The sequence below is a fragment of the Erythrolamprus reginae genome, chromosome Z, assembly GCF_031021105.1.
Source record: "Erythrolamprus reginae isolate rEryReg1 chromosome Z, rEryReg1.hap1, whole genome shotgun sequence".
Lineage (NCBI taxonomy): Eukaryota > Metazoa > Chordata > Lepidosauria > Squamata > Dipsadidae > Erythrolamprus > Erythrolamprus reginae.
The window spans coordinates 103,443,500-103,463,439 of record NC_091963.1 but is presented as its reverse complement, the minus strand read 5'-3'; the positions used below and the strand labels follow the sequence as shown (position 1 = coordinate 103,463,439).

Sequence of the window (19,940 nt, the reverse complement as noted above, 5' to 3'; positions counted from 1 at the left end):
TTCCCATAGGAATCAATGGAAATGCGATTAATGCGTGCAAGCCCAAAATTCACCCCTTTTGCCAGCCGAAGTGCCTGTTTTTGCGCTGCTGGGATTCCCCTGAGGCTCCCCTCCATGGGAAACCCCACCTCTGGACTTCTGTGTTTTTGCGATGCTGCAGGGGAATCCCAGCATCGCAAAAACGAGCGCTCCACTGGCAACGGAAGTCTGGAGGTGGGGTTTCCCAGCGAAGGGAGCATCAGTGAAATCGCAGCATTGCCAAAACACCAAAGTCCTCAAAACCCCACCTCCAGACCTCTGTGTTTTTGTGATGCTGCAATTTCACTGAGGCTCCCCTCGCTGGGAAACCCCACCTCCGGACTTCCGTTGCCAGCGAAGCGCCCATTTTTGCGCTGCTGGATTCCCCTGCTGGGATTCCCCTGCAGCATCACAAAAACACGGAAGTCCAGAGGTGGGGTTTCCCATGGAAGGGAGCCTCAGGGGAATCCCAGCAGAAGTCCGGAGGCGGAGCATCCCAGTGGCGGCGGCTTGGGTTTGTAAGGTGAAAATAATTTGGAAGAAGAGGCAAAAAAATCTTAAACCCCGGGTTTGTATCTCAAAAAGTTTGTATGACGAGGTGTTTGTAAGACGAGGTATCACTGTATAACACAAATACTACCATAGACTTTTGTGCTATAGTGGTGACATTTTTGTTTTGCAATCTAGGGGAAGATGGGAGACCGCATTGGCTTTTTCCCAGCCAATTTTGTCCAGCGAGTTCGCCCAGGTGAAACCGTGTGGAGATGCTTCAGGACTTTCTATGGCAACAAAGAACAGGGACAGCTGAGCCTTAAAGAAAACCAGGTAGGCATATATGCCTCCAAATATAGACGTGATCTAGAAATGGGCCTCTGGCCTCTTTTTCAGTTCAAGTTTGGAAAGATACGCCCTGCCTCTCAGCTGAACTTGAAGAAGTGAAAATAAAATGGGGTCATCCAAGGAGAATTAAAATGCAGCTTTAATCCTACTCATAACTTTTTTGTAGCCCATATGGGGAAAAGGTTTGCTATCCCTGAAGTAAAAGGCAATTTAAAATAATAGGAGTCATACATAATTCCTAGGAAATTTAGGGACAAATCTATGTGTTTTTAAGTGGGAGGGGAGGAGCCTGGTTGGCTTGTTTTAAAATCAAACTTGTTTTCCTGGTACCGCCTGTTGAATTTAAACACCATGTTGATCCTGAAACGTACTTGATTGTACTGTATTTTTCTTCATTCTTTGTAAACTGATGGGCATCATTTTGCTAGGATAATCTTTATCCTTTGTTTTGTGTTATCTGTTGACAGTATCTAGTCATTTTGTCTTCTGCCAGACTCTTGGAATTATCTTTTATTATTCTAAGAATTAGAGGCTTGTATAGTGACTCACTCTTCACAGCTGGTATCCAAAATATTTGAACTTTAGCATTCTCATTTGTGCTTGCACTGAATAGTTTTAATTTTACTTCATCAAAGTATTGTTCTTCTTGCAGTTTAGGTTAAACTTTTCTGATGATCCAGCTTTCACAGCCATATGCCACAACTGGAAAGCCATAGTCTTGATAATGTGTACTATTGTTGTCATTTAAACTAGTTATCTCCTAATTATTATTATTATTATTATTATTATTATTATTATTATTTACTAAATTTGTATGCCGCCCCTCTCCGGAGACTCAGAGCGGCTTACAACAACAAAATAATACAAATCCAATAGTTAAAAAACAATTTAAAACCCCTTAATATAGAAAGCAATCATACATCTCATACAAACTATACATAAAACGGAAACGGCCCAGGGGAATCAATTTCCCCATGCCTGACGGCAGAGGTGGGTTTTAAGGAGTTTGCGAAAGGCAAGGAGGGTGGGGGCAGTCCTAATTTTTGGGGGGAGTTGGTTCCAGAGGGTCGGGGCCACCGCAGAGAAGGCTCTTCCCCTGGGTCCCGCCAGATGACATTGTTTCATCGACAGGACCCGGAGAAGTCCAACTCTGTGGGACCTAACCGGTTGCTGGGATTCGTGCGTATTATGTAATAATATGTCAGAATTACCAATTCTCAAAGTTCTATATTTAGGAACAAATATTGGTGCTTCACATTATGGTGATGAATTGGACATGAAGATATTATATAATTTTGTACAATGTTATTGCACACAAACTGAACTGCAGCTGAGGGGTATCTTGTTTGTGTATCGCTGAAGAATTAAAATCTTGGAACTAAATTAGGAACTGGAGACGTTTTGCTGAGTCAGGTCTTTTCATTGAATCACTATATAATTCAGTAGCAATGCTTCTTTGACACTTTTAGATGAACTACAGTATATATAATGTACTGTATATAATTGTAAATAATTCAGCAAAATGAAATTATACCGAGATTGTAGAAAGGAGATGTTTTTGCCCTTCAATTGAGTCAGCACAAGACTCAGATTCCTGGTGGTCATGATAGCTTTTATAACAGGTTAGGTAAGACAGCAGATGGAGAAGGTTAACTAATATACAATGATACCTCGTGTTATGAACTTAATTGGTTCCAGGATGAGGTTTGTAAGGTGAAAAATTTGTAAGATGAAACAATGTTTCCCATAGGAATCAATGGAAAAGCAATTAATGCGTGCAAGCCCAAAACTCACCCCTTTTGCCAGCCGAAGCGCCCATTTTTGCGCTGCTGGGATTCCCCTGAGGCTCCCCTCCATGGGAAACCCCACCTCCGGACTTCCGTGTTTTTGTGATGCTGCAGGGGAATCCCAGCAGTGCAAAAATGGGTGCTTCGCTGGCAATGGAAGTCCAGAGGTGGGGTTTCCCAGCGAGGGGAGCCTCAGCGAAATTGCAGCATCTCAAAAACACAGAAGTCCTCAAAACCCCACCTCCGGACTTCCATGTTTTTGTGATGCTGCGATTTCGCTGAGGATCCCCTAGCTGGGAAACACCACCTCTGGACCTCCGTTGCCAGCAAAGTGCCCGTTTTTGCACTGATGGGATTCCCCTGCAGCATTGCAAAAGCACGGAAGTCTGGAGGTGGTGTTTCCCATGGAGGGGAGCCTCAGGGGAATCCCAGCAGCACAAAAACGGGCGCTTCGCTGGCAACAGAAGTCTGGAGGCGGGTCATCCCAGTGGCGGCAGCTTGGGTCTGTAAGGTGAAAATAGTTTGGAAGAAGAGGCAAAGAAATCTTAAACCCCGGGTTTGTATCTCGAAAAGTTTGTATGATGAGGTATTTGTAAGACGAGGTATCACTGTATTTCCATTAAAAAAATAATAATATTGGAGTTGCACTCTATATAAAGGTCCTTAGTGTATAAAGCACTTTGTTCTTAGTCTCCTCTAGTGATTTTATTAGAAAGCTCTGGGGTTAACTTTGAAGCCAGTGAATTTTTCATTTGGGCATTCCAAGTCCTTCCTTCTTGAACATTCAAAACAAACTCAGCATCTCCTTGTAACCAGGTTGTTTTGCTGCTCCATCCATTCACAGTGTGCAGGATTTCAGCGAATCTGAATTCTTTGATTCATTTTAATATGTCTCAAGCAAACAAAGTTATGCTGAGGCAGTACAGTGTTCCTTCGCTTTTCACGGGGGATGCGTTCCGAGACCGCCCGCGAAAGTCGAATTTCCACGAAGTAGAGATGTGGAAGTAAATACACTATTTTTGGCTTTGAACAGTATCACAAACCTTCCCTTAACACTTTAAACCCCTAAATTGCAATTTTCCATTCCCTTAGCAACTATTTAGATGCTCAACATCAACATGTTTATTTATTAAAGTTTATTTAAAAAGATATTTATTAAAAGCAGATGAAAGTTTGGCGATGACATATGACATCATCGGGTGGGAAAAACCGTGGTATAGGGAAAAAACCCGAGAAGTATTTTTTAATTAATATGTTTGAAAAACCGTGGTATAGACTTTTCGCAAAGTTCGAACCCGCGAAAATCGAGGGAACACTGTACGAAAGGACCGTCTGCGACAAATAATGGAAGAATGCTTAAGACAGTTTGGATGCCAAGCAAAAGATAGCCAGTAATATAGTGAAGAGGAGGAGAGGCAAGCCAAGGTGAAAAATATTGGAGCACAGGACTTATTCTAATGTTAAGAAACACAAAGACAATTGCTTAGGACAGTTTGTTTGGGGTTTCCGTTGAAAATGCTTCATTTATTATGATTGGGTAAGTCACGCAGAAATATATATCCGAGTCTACAGAGAGGGGCGGCATACAAATCTAATAAATAAATAAATATCTAGAAATGCATCTTGTTGTGAGGCAGATTCTCACCCATTAATGAACTTTCTTGGTACTGTATTAGAGTTTTGTTGTCTAATATGTGGAAGCCTACACAAAGGGTTGGAAAACATTGCAAGTACCGTATTTTTTGCTCCATAAGATACTCCTCATAATAAGACACACCCGGTTTAGATGAGGAAAACAAGAAAAAATAAATAACTGCCTCTGCCTCCCGGCATCCATTATCTGGCTAGCATCCTTGCAGCAAACTATGTCTGCTGCCTCCACCAAGAAACACTGAAGCCTTCACCTTTGAGCAGCTGATGGGCAATTGGATTGCCAGAATCCTGCCAATCAGCTGTTCCAGGAGGCGGGGATCTCAGCCGCTGTTCACTGCTGCTGCCTCTCACACATATTCGCTCCACAGACATTTCCACCACTTTGGGGGGAGGGGGGAAATGCATCGTATGGAGCAAACAATACGGTAACTCCAAATGAAAGTTAATTTAAACTTCATATAAGTGGTATCTCATAAAATTCATTCCAGAATTAGGGGATCAGTCTCTTCTCTTTATTACAGCAGTGGTACTGGCATATAAAAGACTTTCCAATACATTTCCCTTCTTTCTTTTGGAACCAGTCACTTTTATTTTATATAAATTGCTATGGTATGAGATTTACATATGTCATGTGTGCTATTTCTTTCTTCTCAGTCTCCCAGTTACTATAGGCACTGATCGGGGGGGGGGGGGAGTTTTGGCTATGTTTATATACGTTGTATATATCATTCATTATCTGCTACTTAAAATTTTGGATAATTGGTGAGACATGATATGGCTTGTATGATGAGTCATATAACCTGCAAAAGTCTTCTGGATATTTTTACCATGGAAGTTTCAGCCTTTATGAAGTAACTTTAAAAAGTGCACCTTCTTGGCCTGAACAAGATTGTTGCTGAAAATAACCTTTTGTTTGCGAAAAACTCTATGGACTTTTAAAATGCCCATGAGAAAAGTGAATTTTGGAATACTATTACTGACAAATGCTTTGTGGCCGAATTAAAAAACTATCTGACAATAACTTCATTTTTTTTAAATGCCTCCAAAACACACAAACAGGACAGTAGGAATTACTTATTTATTACTTCAGTTGCATACTTTTAATGTCACATTGTGGAGTTCATCATATGTGTACCTCTGCTTAAGAATTTAATTTGTTCCGTGGCCAGGTTCTTAAGTAGAAACGTTCTTAAGTAGAAGCAATTTTTCCCATAGGAATCAATGTAAAAGCAAATAATGCATGCAAACCCATTAGGAAAGAAATAAAAGCTTGGAATTTGGGTTGGAGGAGAAGGAAGAAGAAGAAGAGGAGGAGGAGGACAGTTGCTACCGACTGTGAGGCGGCGAGGAGGAGTACACGCCTCCCATACACTGTGCCAGAGAGAGAAACCCAGGGGGAATGGCAGGAAACTGGCTGGGCCTTTGTGCCGCTCTCAAATTTCCTGGGAAATTTTTCCGGGCTCGGGTTCTTAAGTAGAAAATGGTTCTTAAGAAGAGGCAAAAAAAATCTTGAACATCTGGTTATCTAGAAAAGTTCTTAGGTAGAGGCATTCTTAGGTAGAGGTACCACTGTACATTTACCATTTCCGAGTCTTTTGATAACATTTGGGATTCTCACCACCCTTCTTCTGATTCTCCTAGATCTGTGTTGGTGTGGGAAAAACCAAAGAGAGTGAAGGTTTCATCAAGGTGACAAGTGGCAAAAAACGTGGGCTGGTGCCTGCTGACATTCTGACAGAAATTTGAAGACGGAAGATGAAGAGCAAAACGAGAGAAGTATACACTAAAAAAGAGGACGCCTACAAGGGGAGTGACACCGCCTTGTGTTCCTCTAGGCCACCCCATATTGGAGCACCTGGGTAATCACCGTTTCACAGAATCTTCCCACTGGATCTTGCGTGCAGCTTTTGTGGAAGGGATGGAAGGAGGATGGAGAGGGAATTGGCAGGAGCACCACTTCCTGTGTATCTTTATCCATGTGGGGCTGGAAATTCACTCCTGTTTGACTTAGTTTTCTCATCACATTCACTGCAGTCTCTGTAAAGGTCTTTGGTGAAGAGCTCTCTGTGTTGTGAATGCGAGGGAGGTTTCCCCTGCTGTAATTCACACCCTGCCTCCTTGTCTTTGGGCCCTGACAATAGATGCCAGTTAATAATTAACTAGCCTTAACTTATTGGGAGCGATCTATCTTAGTGTAAGGCTCTCAACCCCCTCCCATTTTCAGAAATCCCCCCACAATGCTGTGTTGCATGCAAGCTTCCCATGAAAATGCAAAGCCCTTCTCTGACTAAGGAGACCGTGTAGTGTGTTGGTTTGTGTGTTAGTTTTCTTTCTCTGTACTTGTGTGACTGCTCACAATTAGTATCACCTTCTGTCAAAAAGTTGATGTGGCCAAGCAATTATATGCAGCCTTTTATTGGTCACGTACTGAGGCGTCTTACTTTGGAGCCTCTTCTACTTAATTTTTTGGAGGTGAAGTGGTTTGTAATTCTATTGTGCCCTTTCTTGGGTCCTGGGGAAATCATACAACTATGTTTGCTCCTCGGCGTGTAGTGGCTGACCCACCATTTAACTGATAGCAGCATTGATAATTTCTCAGGGACCTTCCTTAGCCAAACGCTTTTCTGAACTAAACAGAGAATATTACTGCTTTGCTCATAGGGGTTCAATGATGTGGGTTAGTCCAGACTTCCTTGTTTCCTGGCATGCTTTCAGCTATGTGATATGCAGATATATTTTTGTAAAAAGGGAAAGAAAGAAAGAAAGAAAGAAAGAAAGAAAGAAAGAAAGAAAGAAAGAAGGGAAAGGAAGTCTATGATTTGAAAATAGTTTTTAATGTGATATTTGCATAGACATCCCTTGTATGAGCAAACTAGCATTGCTTCACTTGATTTGCCGGCTTAAGGAGAGATGCCTTGTTAAATCTTATGGTTTCTAGGGCCCAGTCGGAATATATAACAGACCACATATGAGATATTGGCCTGAGAAAGATGGCGCACATGAAATACGTCTGTAAGTGGGATAGACCATTTATCACCATTTAACCAATAGTGTGTATAACAGATCCATTGCACTACTAAATACATTCAGACATGAGGTACATGCATGGCTCATTTATCTAAATTAAGCATTTATTTTCTTACATTGCATAATCTAACCAGGGAAACAGAGTTCTTTCCTGGGTTTTACACTGTGACTCTAGCCCATTAGTGACTTAGCAATAGGTATTCCTTTGCTTCCCCCAAAACTCCAGAAATATATTTTCTTTATTTATATTTTAAATTGCCCAAACAATATACAAACGCTTAATTCATCGGGTATTTTCAAAAGAAGACTTGGTGATTTGATGATGGCTGATACACAGCACATTCATGATATTCAGCAAATGTTTTCCATTTTGTTTTTGGGAGTAGAAATACATTTTCTTGCTTCCTTCAATAAAGGCTATTAGTGAATACTTTTATTAACCGAATGTGCGCACTATACATGGTTTTGCCATAATCGATGGTGAAAGGCTGCTGTTACAATAAACAAATCCTGTTTGCTATCACAAGGGCAAAATACAGGCATATGCACAATGCAACAAGGAAACAAATGATGTATCAAGGAAGATTTGCTCAAGTGTGCAAACTCTATCTTGAACTATGTTATTACTCAGCAAAAGAAACCCAAAAATATTTATGTAATGAAGAAATTGCCACAAGGAAGAAATGCTGGTTCAGGGGTAGAATCTGGTGTTGCATTTAGACATGACTTAGACTCCTCCATATTTAAGCCATCACTGACATTCTGATGTTCATTTAGTCATGCACTAGATATAAACTCCACCACAGTTTCTTTTTTCATCAGTGAGTACTTAGCAGTCAAATTCATTTTCTCATGGGAGCAAGCTGTTCATATCCGTCTCAAAAATCAATCTGTATTCCTTTTATACTTGAGATCAGAGAATTATTCCAAGTATTTCCATATCATAAAGACATCATTATATTGGACTGATTCACATCTATATCATAGAAGTTCTGCAAAACTAAGCAATGACTTGCAAATACGATGTCCAGATTCCATAACCAGGAAGCTTATATCATTAGAAATGCTTTCAGCAAATGAGCTTAGCCATTCAGTTGCCAAAAATTAAGCATAAGGAAATCAAATAATGCAAATGCATGTATGAGTCAGACTGTAGCTTGGGAAATTTATTGCTTGCAGAGCTAATATAAAGACAACACAGATTAGAATGTATTTAAATGTCAGTGTCGCAAAGTGGAAGCTGTAGAGGAAAAAGAAGCACTTAATATTTGTTGGACAATATGTGTTGAAGTATGGCACAATAAATTTTCCACCAAGTACACAGACTCATTGATATTGCCTTTTCTGGGTCAGGACCACGAAAAGATGACATAAGCAACAAGAGATTATCAACCGTTCCAATTTTCCAAAATAAATAATGTTTATATAGGGACCAAAAGTAAGAAAGTCTATTTAGAAGACGAATTTCCCATTTTTGTTTTATTATGCATAGTTACGTTTGCACTATTTTCAAATTACTTTTCCACTTTTTGTGCACTAATTTGGGGTTAACCTACCAAGCACCTGCTGAGCGTTTAGCCAATGTCTCAATAATCATGCAAATTTTACAGCATGCATTCCTGAGGAGTTTTGCTTGGTTGTCAGGATTAAAAAATTAGATCCATAATCTTATGATCCTCATATTAGGAGTGCCAGGAGGAAAGTACATCGGACATAATATGAGATCTTCCAGCTGGAAGGTTTAAATTTCCTACTGCGCTAATTCATGTAGCAGGTGTAATTTCTTCATTGGTTTCCCCTTCATTCTCCTTTAAAGGTTTTATTCAGAATGATGGAATTAACTGGAGGATATGATGCACATGATGTTTATTTGAAGCACATGATGTTTATTTCTTTTCTAGCGAAAAATGATATAATTAGTTCTCAGTAAATAACATCATTGAAAATATTGTTGGTGGGGTTTTTAAAACTGATTAGAAAAATGGGAGGAGGGAGAATAGGTGTCCAGATACTACTGACTCCACTTGATTCATAATCCTAATGAATGGGGTACTATAGAGGTGATGTGATACGAATTCTCCAAAATAAATTGCAGCAACAAGCAAGAAGGAAACAGAAGGGAAGGAAATATAATCGGAATTACTTTATGAGAAAAGATATTTCTCTTGATAATGTCGTACTGAATTTTGGAGCTAAAACCGAAAGATGTGTTTACTTGCCCAGTACATCACCTGAGCTACCAATGCTTTGGGGGAGCGGGGGCATTTCTTCATTGGCTAATTGTCACAGCGACAACTAACTACATCTAAAACAATGTCATGTCAATATAATTTCCTTCTTAGGCAAGCTGTGTGAGAGACTGGTTACAAAAACATTCAACATACATTTGAAATCTCCATTGTACAGAATGTGTAGCACACTTGATTCCTTGCTGGAATCCCACTCATCACCTAAGCAATAATGTTCAGTTCCTTCTTGGCAGCATATAAACATATATATTAATAAATGGCACATTTGTATATGTTGAAGAATGCATTGTGGTCAAAGGGGGGGGGGAGAAATGTTCTAAATTAAATACTATAATGCACCAAACACTGTGACTGATAGGTTTTTCTTCTCCCAATTTGGTCAAAGGGATATTGGGTATTTGGTAAGATAGTTAAAGGTACGGTGAAGAATTTGTAAAGCCAGAATCTTATACTTGAAGGTCAGCACTTTGCCTAAGCTGTTCTTATCAAATGTTTCTCTATGTCTTAGCTGGGTACTTCATTCTTTAAATAATCGTTATTCCACACTTGCTATCAATGCTGTCATCACCAAGCAAAAGAAGTTTGCAGGCTATTCATGTGGATGTAATATTTAAAATATTTGATATGTTTTCACACAACTGATAGTGTTCTTAACCTGAATATGTTAGCTCAGGGGTCCCCAACCACCGGGCCGCGGACCAGTACCGGGCCGCGGGGCATGTTGCACCGGTCTGTGGAGTCAGCAGCTGCCGGCCCTCATGCCATCACCCCCTCCCTCCAGCGCTTCGCCTCCCGCCGGGCAAGAGCCCTCAGGAGGCAGGTTCTGCCGGCCACAGGACGATGGATGGGACAGAGGGGCGGGAAGGACCGAGAGGCTCAAGCCTCTTTTGGCTTCTGCCGCGGGGCGCTTTTGCGTTTTTGGCTGGGGGGAGGCAGGAGGGCCAGCCTGACCCCCTCTCTCCAGCGCTTAGCTCCCGCTGGGCAAGAGGGCTTGGGAGGCAGGTTCTGCCGGCCACAGGACGATGGCGGGAAAGAGGGGCAGGGAGGACCAGCACCCCCATGCTTAATCCCGCCCCAACCACGCCCCTTTCCGCCCCCACTGGGCCATAGAAAAATTGTCTTGCTGAAACTGGTCCCTGGTGGAAAAAACGTTGGGGACCACTGTGTTAGCTAACCAGGCTATTTAATATCTTTGAAATTTACTATTGGCAAGTTGCTTGCAAATTGTAGAGTCCATAAATATGCTTATTTGTCTAGTGTAGCAAGACAACATGATTTGAAGAACTTGGGTGACTTGGGATGTGGTTATACAACTAAACCTGCCTTTACACAGTGAAAGTGAATGTGTGTGGTGGGATAGTGCTCTGTTAATAATCTCTGTGTACTGTATGTGTGTAAGAGGAAAAAATACAGATATAGAGAGCGGTCTTTTTAAATGTTATTCAGTATGTGTATATTTGGTACCAAGTTTACAGCTACTTCCCAAAAGTTTATTCTTATATCCCTGAATCTGTGAACTCACGTGTTTCTGAGTTTTGGGCTGTAACTCCTGCAGTTGGATTTTGCTTCGGCCTTTATTAAGGCATTTCACTGTCATCTGTACCATTTCGTTTAAATTTCTTTGTTTAAGAAAGTCAGTATAAAATAATTCTATATTGTCATGTGTTGATCTTTCCACCTTGGCCTAGGTGGGTCTTCGATGGACAAAGAAAAGTACACAGTACTAAGGTTCCACTGAATAAATATAAGTTCTGAAATAAGGTGATGCTATGAAATAATTTTGAGACAAGATACGGCTCAGAGATCTCTAGATTCCTTTTCCTGCAATATTGGTAAAAATCTTCTTACGTACTCCATACTGCAGTTGGTGCTGATCACTTGCATAAGCACATATTCTTGCTTCCACAAATATATACCTATGTTAACTTGCAGCATATAAGAAAAAAGTAACACTGAAAAGGGAGAAAATATGGAATACTACAGAAGATAAAGATGTCATCACATTGATAAAGATAACCATTACATTTGTGCTGCAAACTCAGTTGCAGTCCCCCCCCCCCCCCCCCCCACGGTGATCTATTTTCAAGATTCATTCTTTAGCTTGATACATTTTTTTTTCTGGGGGTGGTATTAATAAAGGAAAAGAAACAAATGATAAACTATTATCAAGAGTAGAAAATGCAAATGGGTGTTTTCCCCTGGAGTGTAAAACATGTAATATAGTGTCCAACATTCAGTGTGGTCCTCACCTGGAAACAAATTGACAGATATTTTAAAGTTCCCCAAGCTGATATACAGATATACACATCCACCGAACTTAACTTTAAAAGCTGATTTTAATAAACTCAGAAACGGCTTGGGAAGGATTCCATGAATAAAAATCTTAAAGGAGAAAACAACTCAAGAAACTTGGAAAACTCTGGAAAAATAATAATAATAATAATAATAATAATAATAATAATAATAACAATAATAATAATAATAATAATAATAATAATAATAATAAAAAAGCTCGGTCCTGCACAATACTGTACCACCAAAAAAGAAAAATGAAAAACCCAAGAAGAAACAGCATTGGTGCACAAAGATCTCTCTGATAGACTGAAAGATGGAAACGATAAGTACAATTAATGGTAGAGTACCAACAAGTAATCCTGACTTGCAAAGATGAAGTCATAAGATGAAGGATAAGAATGTAGTAGACTTGCAAAAACAATTACAGCTTCAAGAAACAAGAAAAAAGTCAATGAAACAATTGGTCCGCTAATGGAAGATGATGGCAAAGAAGTAATGGGCAGTAGAGAGAAAGCAGAGATGCCTAACTCATTATTTTCATCAGTTTTCATGCAAAAAGAAAATATAGCACAACCTACCAAAAACAACCATAAAAGAGACTAGAAATAAACATTAGAAGGACACCTGTCTGATCTAGATGAGTTCAGATCACTGGGATCTGATGGACTTTATCTCAGGGTTCTGAAGAAGCTGGCAGATGAGATATCAGAACCAATGAATCATGTTTTTCAAGGACCATGGGGAATTATCTGAGGCCTGAGAAACAGCTGATGTGGTTCCCATCTTCAAAAAACAGTGGGGGGGGGACCCCAGTTTGACCTCAATACAATCTGGGAAGATCCTGGAAAAGATAATGAAAATAACTGATCTGCGAACTCCTAGAAACAAGTAGTTACAACCAGAAGCCAACACAAGACGGGCTACAAGAATGGTGGAAGGTCTTAAGTATAAAACGTATCAGGAAAGACTTAATGAACTCAATCTGTATAGTCTGGAGGACAGAAGGAAAAGGGGGGACATGATCGAAACATTTAAATATGTTAAAGGGTTAAATAAGGTTCAGGAGGGAAGTGTTTTTAATAGGAAAGTGAACACAAGAAGAAGGGGACACAATCTGAAGTTAGTTGGGGGAAAGATCAAAGGCAACATGAGAAAATATTATTTTACTGAAAGAGTAGTAGATCCTTGGAACAAACTTCCAGCAGATGTGGTTGGTAAATCCACAGTAACTGAATTTAAACATGCCTGGGATAAACATATATCTATAGTAAGATAAAATACTGTACAGGAAATAGTATAAGGGCAGACTAGATGGACCATGAGGTCTTTTTCTGCCATCAGTCTTCTATGTTTCTATGTTTCTAAGATTGTCACAAACGTGCCAAAGTTTATTCATCCTTTGACAAAGTGACTAAATTAATGGACCAGCAAAATGCTGTGGATGTAATAACTGCAATTGAATTTGCAGCACAGGTGTCATAGATATATTTATTTTTATCAATGGGATGCCTCCCTTCTGTAGTATTCCTTATATTCTCCCCACCTCTCAGCCTGCAGCCAATCATATCATGCATTGCTCCCAGCCCCTGGGATCATCCTTCCCATTGCCAATCATGCACTGTCCCAGTGTCATTGCTGCCACCCACCACCCAATTGGCTGGCAGCTATTTGTCCAGTGCAACAAAATGCCTGTGTCACATCATGCCTTGGGGAATGGGCTGAGGATGGAGGGCCAGGGGGCCATTGGTAAAAGACAATCGCTGGCAGTAGTCCAGTGCAGGAGGAAAACCTGCTGTAGTTCAGCGGTGGTGGCTGGAAGCAAAGTGGGCATGGCCAAGGGTCAGCACCTAAACGCCGTAGACACTCTTGGTAAGCTAAAAACAAGGGAAATAGACAGCAGCAGCACCCGGTGGGTTTGCAACTGGCTGGCAAACTACTCAATAATTAGTCCTTAATGGTATTACACCTTGGGAGTAAGCAGTGGAGTACCACGAGCTTCCGTCTTAGACTCAGTATTCTTCATTATCTTTATCAATGATTTAGACAAGGGAGCTCGTCTAATTTGCAGATGACACTAAACTGGCAGGAATAGCCAATACCCCAGACGATAGATATGGGATCCAAATAGATCCTGACAGACTTGAACACTGAGCCCTATCTAATAAAATGAAAATTCAATGTAGAGAAAAGTAATGCAGAAGAAAACCAATATACAAACACAGATTAGGTCAGTGATGGTGAACCTTTTTTTTCTCGGGTGCCGAAAGAGCGTGCATATGCACTATTGCACAGACACGAGTGCCCACACCCATAATTCAATGCCTGAGAAGGGTGAAAACAGCTTCCCCTGCCCCCTGGAGGCCCTCTGGAGGCTGGAAACGGCCTGTGTCCCAACCTCTGGTGGGTCCAGTAGGCTAGTGTTTCCCGCTCCAAAGGCTTCTCTGAAGCCAGGAGAGGGTAAAAATGCCCTCCCCCATCTCCCTGGAAGCTCTCTGGAAACAAAAAATGCCCTCCCAGAGCCTCTGTGTGAGCCAAAAATCAACTAGCCAGCACAAACAAGAATGTTGGAGCTGAGCTAGGGCAACAGCTCACATGTCAGCAGATATGGCTCCACATGCCACCTGTGGCACCCATGCCATAGGTTCGCCATCACTGGATTAGGTGAAACCTGACTCAAAAGCAGTAATTGTGAGAAGGTTTTGGAGTCCTGGAGTCCTGGTAGACAATCATTTAAATATGAACCAGCGGTGTGTGGCACCAGCCAAAAAGGATAAAGCAACTCTTGGTGGCATAAACATAGGGATAGAGTCAAGAATACGTGAAGTTTTAGCATCACTTTATAAAACCTTAGTAAGATCACATCTGGAATGCTGCATTCAGTTTTGGCCACATTATAAAAAGGGTGTTGCTTTGGAAAGATTTCAGAAGAGCATCAAAGATGATTAGGGGACTGGAAGCTAAAACATGAATGGTTGCAGGAACTGGGTATGGTTAGTCAGGAGAAAAAAAGGACTAAAGGTGACCTGACAGAAGTCTTCCAAAAATTGAAGGGTTGCCACAAAGAAAAGTGAGGTCAACTTATTTTTCAATGCACCAGAAAGCAAGACAACTTACCAAGGAGAGAATAAACCTGGAACTAAGGAGAAATGCCCTAACAGAACAATTAACCAGTGGAACAATTTGCCTTCAGAAGTTGGGGGTGATTAATCACTCGAGGCTTTTAAGAAGAAACGACATTGACTTGTCTGAAAGATATAAGGTCTCTTTTTTGAGCAGTGGGCTGAACTACAATTAGAATATCGTGCAAAAGTTCATTCATTTCAGTAATGCAACTTAAAAGGTGAAACATAATATATGAGAGAGACGCATTGCATGCAAGGCAAGAGAGTTCAAGCTGCGATTTGTCATATAATTGATGATGATAGGGTACAACTCATGAATACCCCAAATCCACCATCTCAGAAAATTAGAATAATACATGCAATCAATAAAACAAGGATTGTACATAAAACAATGTAGGACTTCTGAAAAGTACAAGCATGCATATGCACTTGTTCTGCCGGCGTGTTTCAACCACCCGTACTTACAGGGTAATTAGTCCAGGAAGGCACACACCACACGATAAAAGGAAAACCCAAAAGTTTTTATAAACAGAAAAACACAAACAGCTCCCTTTTTAAATGTCAAAGGGATTTTCTGGTACACACAAGGCACAGGTTAAATGCAATCCAATTGCTCACCAAATAACTGGGAAATTGAGTCCAATTCTAAAGTCCAGAAAGTCCACACACAATCTTGAACAGCACAAAAACCACGATCTTGATGAAACAATGAATCAGATAAACTGCCATGAGGCTAAAACACCAGGTTGCACTTTTATCTGTAGCACTAATTACAGCAGCCCCACCCAACCACAGGTGGCCTCATTTTCTCTTGTAATAATCCTTCAGTTGTTGTCTCCTATGCATCACTCTACGCATGTGTGGATGTGTCATTAATTCTTGTTCAGAATCCAGGGATGATACAGATGATTGATCTCCTCCTGGGCTGTCTGCCAAACTCCCCTCTTCCCTGTCACTCACGCTTCCTTGGTCAGAGGAGGCTTCGTCGGCAGATTCCATCAGGAGCAAAACAGGCCTGCGGCATATGGATATTTCCCCCACATCCACCTGCACATTCCTTGGGGCAGGAGCTGGGCCAGAGCTAACCACAACATGCACTCAGTACTTGATTTGGGCCCCTTTGCAGCAATTACTGCATCAATGTTGGGTGGCATGGAAGTTATCAGCCTGTGGCACTGCTAAGGTTAGTTATGGAAGACCAGGGTCCTTCAATAGCAGCTTTGTACATTGTTTATCATTGTTGTGAGCTGCCCCAAGTCTTTGGAGTGGGGCTCCATACAAATTGTTATTGTTGCTGTTGTTATCATTATTGTTATTGTTAGTATAATAATAATAATAATAATAATAATAATAATAATTATTATTATTATTATTATTATTTCAGTTCTTCTGCATTGTTTGGTCTCATGTCTTATGACATGACTCCCCAAATCAACACAGACTTGAAACCTCTGCATCTCATTTGGAAATCAAGGGTCCAGAGTATGGATGAAGAATGGAGAGGCACACACTGCAAGATGCTTGAAGTCCAGTGTGAAGCTTCTATAGTCTGTGATGATTTGGGGAGCCATGTCATCTGCTAAGGTTGGTCCACTGTGCTTCATTAAGTCCAGGGTCAACACAGCCATCTACCAGGAGATTATGGAGCACTTCATCGTTTCTTCCACAGATGAGCTTTATGGGGATGCTGACTTCATTTTCTAGCAGGACTTGGCCCACATTGCCCAAAGCACCAAAAACCGGTTCAATGAATTTGGGATTACTGTACAGTGGAACCCCGACATAAGAGCTGCTCTACTTAAGAGCAACTCGAGATAAGAGCTGGGAGGGGAGAGATATTTTTGTTCTACTTACAAGCCCAAATTCGAGATACAAGCGCCAAGGAGCTGTCTCCTGAAGCCAAACGCTAACTTCCGCGTTCGGCTTCAGGAGACAGCTGCGAAGCGGCGCACGTGTTTTAAAAGGTTGCAGCCGGCCTGGGGGGCTCGGGGGGGGTGCTTGCAGCTTTCTTTCTTGCTCTTTTTCTTTCTCTCTTTTACCTTCCCTTCCTCTATTTCTTCTTTTCTTTCTCCTTCCCACCTTCTTCCCTCCCTCCCTCCCTTCACTCATTCCTCTCTTACTCTCCCCTTTCATAAGTTTCCTTGCTTCCTTCCTCTGTTCCTGTCCCTTCCCCCTTTCTTTCTTTCTTTCTTTCTTGCTCTTTTTCTTTCTCTCTTTTACCTTCCCTTCCTCTATTTCTTCTTTTCTTTCTCCTTCCCACCTTCTTCCCTCCCTCCCTCCCTTCACTCATTCCTCTCTTACTCTCCCCTTTCATAAGTTTCCTTCCTTCCTTCCTCTGTTCCTGTCCCTTCCCTCTTTCCTTCCTTCCTTCCCACCCTCCGTCCATTCATTCACCCATTCCTCTCTTAATCGCTTAAAGCCGGTCCCTGGTGCAAAAAGGGTTGGGGACCTCTGTCCTACAGGATTGGGTGGCAGAGAAGTTGAACATATGTAAATTTAAAAGTTTAAGAAAGTTTACAAGTTAAGTGAAAGAAACTTCATTATTCATTTATATGTACATGTACATTTCTTCATTAAAAACATGTCTTTCTGCATAATTTAGACTAACTTTGTGAGTTTTTTGAGGGCTGGAACCAATTAAAATTATTTACATTAATTCCTATGGGGAAAAGTCATTCGAGATAAGAGCTGCTCGACTTAAGAGCCCAGGTCCGGAACGAATTAAACTCGTATCTCGAGGTACCACTGTACTTGATTGGACAGTAAACTCTCCATAGAACCGCATAGAGAATCTATGGGGCATTGCCAAGAGAAAGATGAGAGACATGAGACTGAACATTGCAGAAGAGCTGAAGGCTGCTATTGAAGCATCCTGGTCTTCCGTAACACCTCAGCAGTGCCATAGGCTGATAGCTTCCATGCCATGTCTCATTGAGGCAGTAATTGCTGCAAAAGAGGCCCAAACCAAGTACTGAGTACATATGCATGCTTATATTTTTATGTATAATATATATATTATTTATATATTTTTTCAGTGGTCTGATATTGTTCAATGTACAATCCTTGTTTTACTGTTTTATGCTGTATTCTATGGCTTATACATTTATTCAAGATGTGCTTGGCTAAAATTTATATCTGATTGTTGGAAGGTGAGAAAAGAAAAATGTGATTATGTAGTATATAAACCAAAGTAATTTTTGTCCTAAATATTGTTGATGGCAGTATCAATTAAGTCAATCAAGTGAAGTTAACAGTTGCATATAGAAAATGAGAGAGGTACAGTTCAGTGAGTTGAAATAGCAAGGAAAGTGTAATTTTGTAATCATAATTTCCTACAATTCTTTCTGTATGCAGAGTCAAATTAACATCTCATATAACAACATTTATTTTACCTAGCATGCTTTATGAATCTTGCCACTTATCATGCAGTGTGTCATGCTACATTACCTATCATTATTTCAATTATAGGCCAGTATAAAATACTATAAATAAGAATTATACCCATTTGAGTATAAACATACAGTAAATACAATATAAATACTTAAAATCCAGCATTGTCAACATGGAACTATAACATTATAACACCTTTATATAAAGGTACTTGAGTTATAACTAATACTGTAAACTAAAAAGCAAAAATATAATAGAAAAAATGAATATAAAGACTAAATGATTATAATTAATTAAAGTTTAATAAAAATGATACATAAAGTATAGCAATAGTTCTTATTTAATCTATTTAATTTTACTATCATAGCTCAGATACAAAAAACCCCTTTGATTTGTATTTATGATTACACAAAATTTTGCAACTGCAATAAGAACATTAATTTTTATCAGAGTGGAAACTGCTGGCATATAAGATCTGTAAGATTTCCCTGGATAGGCTAAACTCATCCACTGAGAAGAAACCAGTACAGGTTAACCTGTATGTTATTCAAACCCAGAAAATTGGGCTGGTAGTCCATGATCAAATGAATGATAGCTAAGTACGTCATGCAAATAAACCTTAGTTATCTGTACATGGTTAAATATAATGACATTTAATGACATGGGTTTCAGTCCAACTCACCTGGAAATGCTAAGTGAGAGAAGTCTAGTATAATTTCGTTTATTTAAATAGCCTTGAGGTATTGTCACAATTAGATGAGCTGGCAAGTAGAAATGAATATTTCAAGGATTTATAGAACAAATGATTGCCAATAATTCCAGAAGGAATTTTGAGCAGGAAATAGGAAAAATAAACAAAGCTAGAAAAAGCTAGGGATGCTTGCCCTCCACTCCTCAGGATGCTGGGCAGCCTGTGCCATCATCTGGGGATCTTCCACATGGCCTGAGAGGGACAGCAAGGCTACTCTAGTGGATGTGGCTTTGGCCCTTGCCTTGGTCTTGCGTCCTCTGCTGGAGACCTCTGGATACCCACTCCCAGTCTTGCCTGCCCTCCCCCTCCAGGAAGCGGAGGATTACCCTGCTGCATATGGAAGCATTGAAGCAAAAGTTTGCATGAAGCATTTTCCTCTGAGTCCAACTATGCACGCGCATTTGGCTGCCAACACTTTGGGGAGATGAGGAGCTTGAGGAGCACATAATTTCCCCCATGTGTTGTCCTAACCAGAGATGGGCTGTTGACAGTCATGCCAGTTTGGGCAAACTGGTAGTTAATATTCTGCACAGTTCGGCCAACTGGCAAATCCCCCCCCCAATGTATAGCCCTGCCCCCACTGTTTGGCCCTCAAAAAGGGGCCAAAAATGGGCTGGGCCAGCCAGTGGTGGGATTAACCCCAACCAGCTGAATCCTACCTCTGCCTTTGAGGCGTGTAGCCAGGAGGCGGAGCTGGGCGTGACCCAGTCACATGACCAACTGGCCACGCCTACCCAGTCAAAGAAATGGTTGTTAAATAAATGCCAACTTTATTTCTCATACATCTTACAATTTTTCTCTAAATCTA

At 40.7% G+C, this 19,940-nt stretch overlaps 1 protein-coding gene across 2 annotated transcripts in view; it reads left to right on the top strand.

Moving 5' to 3' along the window:
* The window catches only part of STAC2 (SH3 and cysteine rich domain 2), a 77,644-nt gene extending 69,895 nt beyond the window's left edge, over nucleotides 1-7,749 (top strand). For both annotated transcript variants that reach the window (XM_070726677.1, XM_070726678.1), the window contains exons 10-11: nucleotides 706-843; nucleotides 5,940-7,749. In XM_070726677.1, coding sequence (XP_070582778.1) covers nucleotides 706-843; nucleotides 5,940-6,044 — 243 coding nt within the window. In that variant the 3' untranslated portion in view covers nucleotides 6,045-7,749. The remainder of the gene's footprint in view (nucleotides 1-705; nucleotides 844-5,939) is intronic.
* The last annotated feature ends 12,191 nt before the right edge of the window (nucleotides 7,750-19,940 follow it).